This window comes from Gavialis gangeticus, unplaced genomic scaffold (genome assembly GCF_001723915.1).
Source record: "Gavialis gangeticus isolate Ggan-Ray unplaced genomic scaffold, GavGan_comp1, whole genome shotgun sequence".
NCBI lineage: Eukaryota > Metazoa > Chordata > Crocodylia > Gavialidae > Gavialis > Gavialis gangeticus.
This window is the reverse complement of record NW_017729032.1, coordinates 205,883,207-205,888,306: the sequence shown is the minus strand read 5'-3', so window position 1 is coordinate 205,888,306 and position 5,100 is coordinate 205,883,207. Positions and strand designations below refer to the sequence as shown.

Below are 5,100 nucleotides of genomic sequence, written 5' to 3'. Positions count from 1 at the left end.
AGTGTGGCATTCACTGCTCTAAGGGAGGAACAGAGTGGGAGTTGCAGAATAAAATCAAGCAACAAATTCAGGGAATTGGTAGGCAGCATATCTTAGGAAGCTATTCAAAAGGATAAAAGAGTTCTGGAGAGTTGGCAGTTACTGAAAGATACCATATCAGTAGGGGTGCGCCAATAGAGATTTTTTTGGGCTGGTACTGATAGCCGGTTTTTAAGGAGGCATTATCAGCTGATACTGATCTGACTTGCAATACGCAGCCCAGCAGCTTGAAGAGCAGTGACTGGCTGGTAAGTCTGTTGTGGGGGAATGGAAGGGGCATGGGGGGGGGGTGGGGTGGAGGTTGAGGTCCCTGTGGTATGGGAGGGAGTTGGGCTGGGGCTGTAGCTGTGGGCTGGGGCCAGGGGCTGTGTCATGCTGACTTGGAAGAAAGCTAGGAAACAAAGTAAGAGGTTAGCATGGTGGCAACAGGAGCTCTTTAAGGACTTGAACATCACAAAGGCATTGTACAAAAAATGCGAGGGAGGTCATATAATTTAAGATGACTAGAAAGGAAGAGCACAAGCATGTGGAGGTAAAATAAAAAAGACAAAATTAGTTGCAACTAACACGAGGCATAAAAGGCAACAATAAAATACTCCTGAAATATGACTATGATTTTGTGAATTGCTGGGAATGTCTGAAATGGGAGGATGGTTGGGAGGCATACTGGGGACTTGGGGAAGAGTGCAAGTAGTCCCTAGTCTGTGCTATGAGCTTGGCCTAAAGAAACAACAAAGTGTGTAATGCTTTAGTATTACTAAACAGTTATTTAGAAAGATGATTTCCCTGTCCCAGAGAGTTTTAAAATCTAGATAAACACAGGAACATGGGGATAGATGAAAGAGTTGGGAAGAGTATTTGAATAAAAACATTATATAGAAAATGAATCTTAAATTCAGGTATTTTAAATTAGGGAAGCAAGACAAGAAAGAAGAATACAGTGGTCAAAAATGCAGATTTGACTGGGGTAGGGGAGAGCAAGGTTGGTTCACAAGGGGAGTGATAACATGCTGAGTGTATGGCTCAGGTTCAAAGTCAAGAAGGAGAGGAAATGATACGCGGAAGGAGAAGCAGAGTTCTGTACAATATGGCAGATGGAGAAGACTAATCTGATTTAGTATGCCACTTTCTCTAAAGCAAGGAACGGCAAGATTTTGCCAGTCTGTGCAGAAAGAAAGAGTGTAATGAAAGTGATGGGGAAAATGGGAAGGGGGAAAGGATTTATTGAGAGAAAAAATATTATGGCAAACCCTCTTTTTTGGAGGTACATGTGATGGTCTTGCTTATAAAGGTAGTAAAAATTTTCAGGTTCTCAAGAGTGGAGACTTCCTGGAAGGCTGGAGAGTAGGGCCACAATGATGACCGATAGGTGCTTCCTATCAGGTGGTGCAGAGAATTATAACTGGGAGAGCCCTTGAAAGGGTACCCATCTCTTTCAACTTCACGTTATTCCAATTGATAATTTTACCTTTTTTTAAAACCCTAACAAACCCACAGTTGATGTAGTCTGCTCATCACTGCCAGAGGTGTATGTGGAAAAGGTGCTGGAATTTCTTGCCTCTGCCTTTGAAAAATCTCGTCACTTAGAATTCTATCTTACTTGGACTCGGAGGTTGCTCATGCTATATGGACAGAAATTAAAAACAAGGTAAGTGAACTTGAACATTAAGGACAGAACAGTAGGTATTTCAGAACACTATGGCAGTTTAGCAGCTTGGGATTCTGAATTGAAACTTACAGGACACTTAAAATTATTCAGTGACTACTTTTCAGTGACTTAATATATGCAGAGGTTTGGGAGACATGACTGATTCTTGCAGTTAAGTTGCAGATGAGTCTTTCCCAGATTTGTAGCTAGATTTTTGTGTGAACAGTTAGCTTATAGGTAATATGTAAATAAAAGCTGTAAAAAAGACTTTTGAAAATGCTTCCTGCTGAAGTGTGCCAAATGCTGGTGTGTTCGTATTGCCATGATTTCAGTATGCAGCAGTTAGATAAGATCTAAAAGATGCATTCAGCCCTGCTTCTCTAAGGGAATTAGAACACTTGGCAAATTAGAAATGGGATAGCTACTCCCAGTTGCTATTTGAATCATTTAAATTGGAGGAAGAATTCATTATATGTTCATTTCCTTCCTGCTGTGGCTTGAAGAATAACTCCTTATTGCCTGATGGTATGTGTGAACGAATCTCAAATGTCAAATTCATTTATTTTTCTGTTCAGTTAACTGCTAAAATAGATACAGATCGTAGGTGCAGCCAGGTTCTTATCTCCGTTTCCAAAGAGAGGTACTTATATCTGGAGTCGTCTTTGTGATTATAGCAAGAAGAATCAGCTTATAAAGCTGCAATTTAACTTTACGATGAAGTGTCTTCTATGGTTGACATTTACATTTGTGATGGGGATGGAATAGCAATTGATTAGCCATGATGAAGGAACAGGAGTGATAAACTGTGTGCATATGATGTATTTACTTAAAATTATATATAATTATTTGTAGATTTGGCACAAAGCTGCACAGTCAATTGCTTTTATTCTGTAATATTTAAGAAAGTTCATATATGTAAAAATAGGTTAACATTATAGTTATATTTTAAAATTTGAAGAATCATGCAGGAAAGGCTTTCTAGAATTTTATGTGTAACTCAAGGTTGCACAGTAAATTGCACATTTTCTCCTTTTAAGGTCAGGAAAACTGCTGCCCACGATTCAGTACCTTCAGAAGAGCCTCCAGCATCACTTTGAGGATGTTTCCAAGCTGTATGTATAGTTGTCTCTCAGGGGTTTTTGGTCTTGTTTTGTGCGGGTTTTTTTTTAAACATAAACCATAATCCTGCAAAAACTTGAGGTTTTGAACACTGAGGGAGTCTTTATAGAATACTTGATGATATTTAAAACATGGAGCCTAGCTTTTAATATTGTCCTTCTGTTGCTTTTTTTTTGTTACAGCTGTGAGTGGAATCGCTATAACATTAAATATGCTCTGGCCATTTCACAGCAGCGTGGCATGAAACGTTCAGCAGAAACATCAGTGGGTGAGGAGGAGATGGAAGAGTCTGACAGTGATTATCTAATGGAACATTCAGCTGTGGATTCATAAAGACAACTTACTGTACCTTGATGTTATTGTTTCATTTTGTGCAGAAGGGGGCCTACAGAAAGAATCAGTAATGCAGTGGTATTCACTGAGACTGAGTGGCCCTCATAGTGGCTTTATTTGTTGTGAGTTAGAGTGAGATACCTGCAAAGGTACAGAAAATATATAAACTTAAGACAGCAAAAGTATTGTTCATAGCCTACCTAAAATATAGCCTGGTGTGTCGTCTCCTTCTTGAAGTCATGGGACCCAAGCTGATCAGCTTGGTTTTTATTGCTTTTGAATCAATACAAGACATTTGTGTTCATCTGTCAATAAAGATAGAACCATGGGTGGAAAATAGTTCTCTGCATTTTTTTTTTATAAAATGTATATAAATATATAGGAGATGTATATTTAGAAATGTACATTAATATACAGGAAAATTGGATATTGTAAGTCACCCTTCTTTAGCCTCTCCTGTTTCCAAAATGTTTGTATCTCTGGATTAAACTCCTTTTTTTTTATTCATTTATATATCCCATTTTTAAATAAATATTTGAAAGGTTCTGTATTGACTTCACCTTATTTTGAAATGTTATCTTACCTAATTTAATGCAACAAGTATTGGAATGTAGTTTTTAAAACTGAAACTTTGCTCAATTCTAAAATTATCCAATTCAAGTTGAATACTGAAAGTTAAGGACAATTATTAGGATAAATGTTGTACTACAGGGGTTTTCAACTTTTTTTAGTCTAAGTACTCCTGGCAGCTGGACGCCGGGGGGGGAGGGACAGTGGTTAGTGTGCAGCTCAAGGCTGCGTGGGGGAGTGGGGCAGGGGTAGCGCACAGCTGGACACAGAGCAGGGAGGTGGGGATGGAGCAGCACTGCCTCCCAGGAGCAGAGGCAGGGCGGGGAAGCTCACCGGGCTGGTGTATGGCAGCAGCCACCACTGCATGTGAGGTTCCCCACCCCACAGAGGAGCGCTGCTGCCCTCACCCTGACCCAGCCCTGCTCCTGGGAGGCGGCAGCACTCTGTCCCCACCCACCTGCTGGCACGTACCCCCTAGGACCGGACCAAGTACCCCCAGGGGTACACGTACCCCCAGTTGACAACCCCTGTTGTTCTATATGAATAGAATATGTGAGTGAAAAGGCTGTGGAATACAGCTTCTGCAGAGAATTGAACTGGTTAATGAACATGGGTTCATTACACACATGTTTTTTAACATTGTTCACCTATTAAATAGTAGAACTTGTATTACAGGTAACTGTGTAAGAGAACAACACATTAGCGTTTGGCTTTTTGTTTTTTTGGGGTTTTTTTAATAGTTCCTTAGGGTGTCAGTTTGTGTGTTTGGGTCTCTCTTAACATGAGAGAACATAGGAATAATTTAATAATGACTTTTTGAGATCCTGAGTATAGAGAAAACATATGCTTATGATACTCCTGTGCACCTTATTAAAAGATAATCTATTAATTGTTACATTGCTCACATTAAGGTTGATTCAGATATTATTTGCCATTGTGTTCTATTGTTGGGTTTACTTTTCTACCTCCTGCCTGCCCTTTGGCAAATGTATTATTAGTAGCTACTGAGAAAATACACATTTACACACTGAATTCTTGCCTGCATTATATAGTTTCAGACTAAACAAGGGGTATTGCACACATCCAGCCCTGGGGCTGGATGAGCGGTGTAGGGCTGGTCTGCAGGCTGGATTAGGTTTACAGCCCACCTCATCCCGTCCCCTTTCCCTTCTGTTCCCCCAGTATACCTCATCTGGAAGCCACTTCAACTGGTTTGGGACCCATGCTGTGTGCAGCCTGCATTCCAGAGGAGTAGCAATTTTTCACACAGTTGCTGCCCCAGCAACTCTGGGACTGTGCCATGTGACGGCACCTGCTTCAAGTAGTCCAGGACCCGTGTCGCACCACAATGCTTAAAAACACTGCATGTAGCATAGCTCCTGGACTGGCTA

At 40.6% G+C, this 5,100-nt stretch overlaps 1 protein-coding gene across 1 annotated transcript in view; it reads left to right on the top strand.

Annotated features, from left to right (window-relative positions):
- PWP2 (PWP2 periodic tryptophan protein homolog (yeast)) overlaps positions 1-3,685 on the top strand; it is a 45,253-nt gene extending 41,568 nt beyond the window's left edge. Inside the window, exons 19-21 of the mRNA XM_019524027.1 lie at positions 1,537-1,687; positions 2,725-2,799; positions 2,989-3,685. Coding sequence (XP_019379572.1) covers positions 1,537-1,687; positions 2,725-2,799; positions 2,989-3,139 — 377 coding nt within the window. The 3' untranslated portion in view covers positions 3,140-3,685. The remainder of the gene's footprint in view (positions 1-1,536; positions 1,688-2,724; positions 2,800-2,988) is intronic.
- Positions 3,686-5,100: the final 1,415 nt, after the last annotated feature.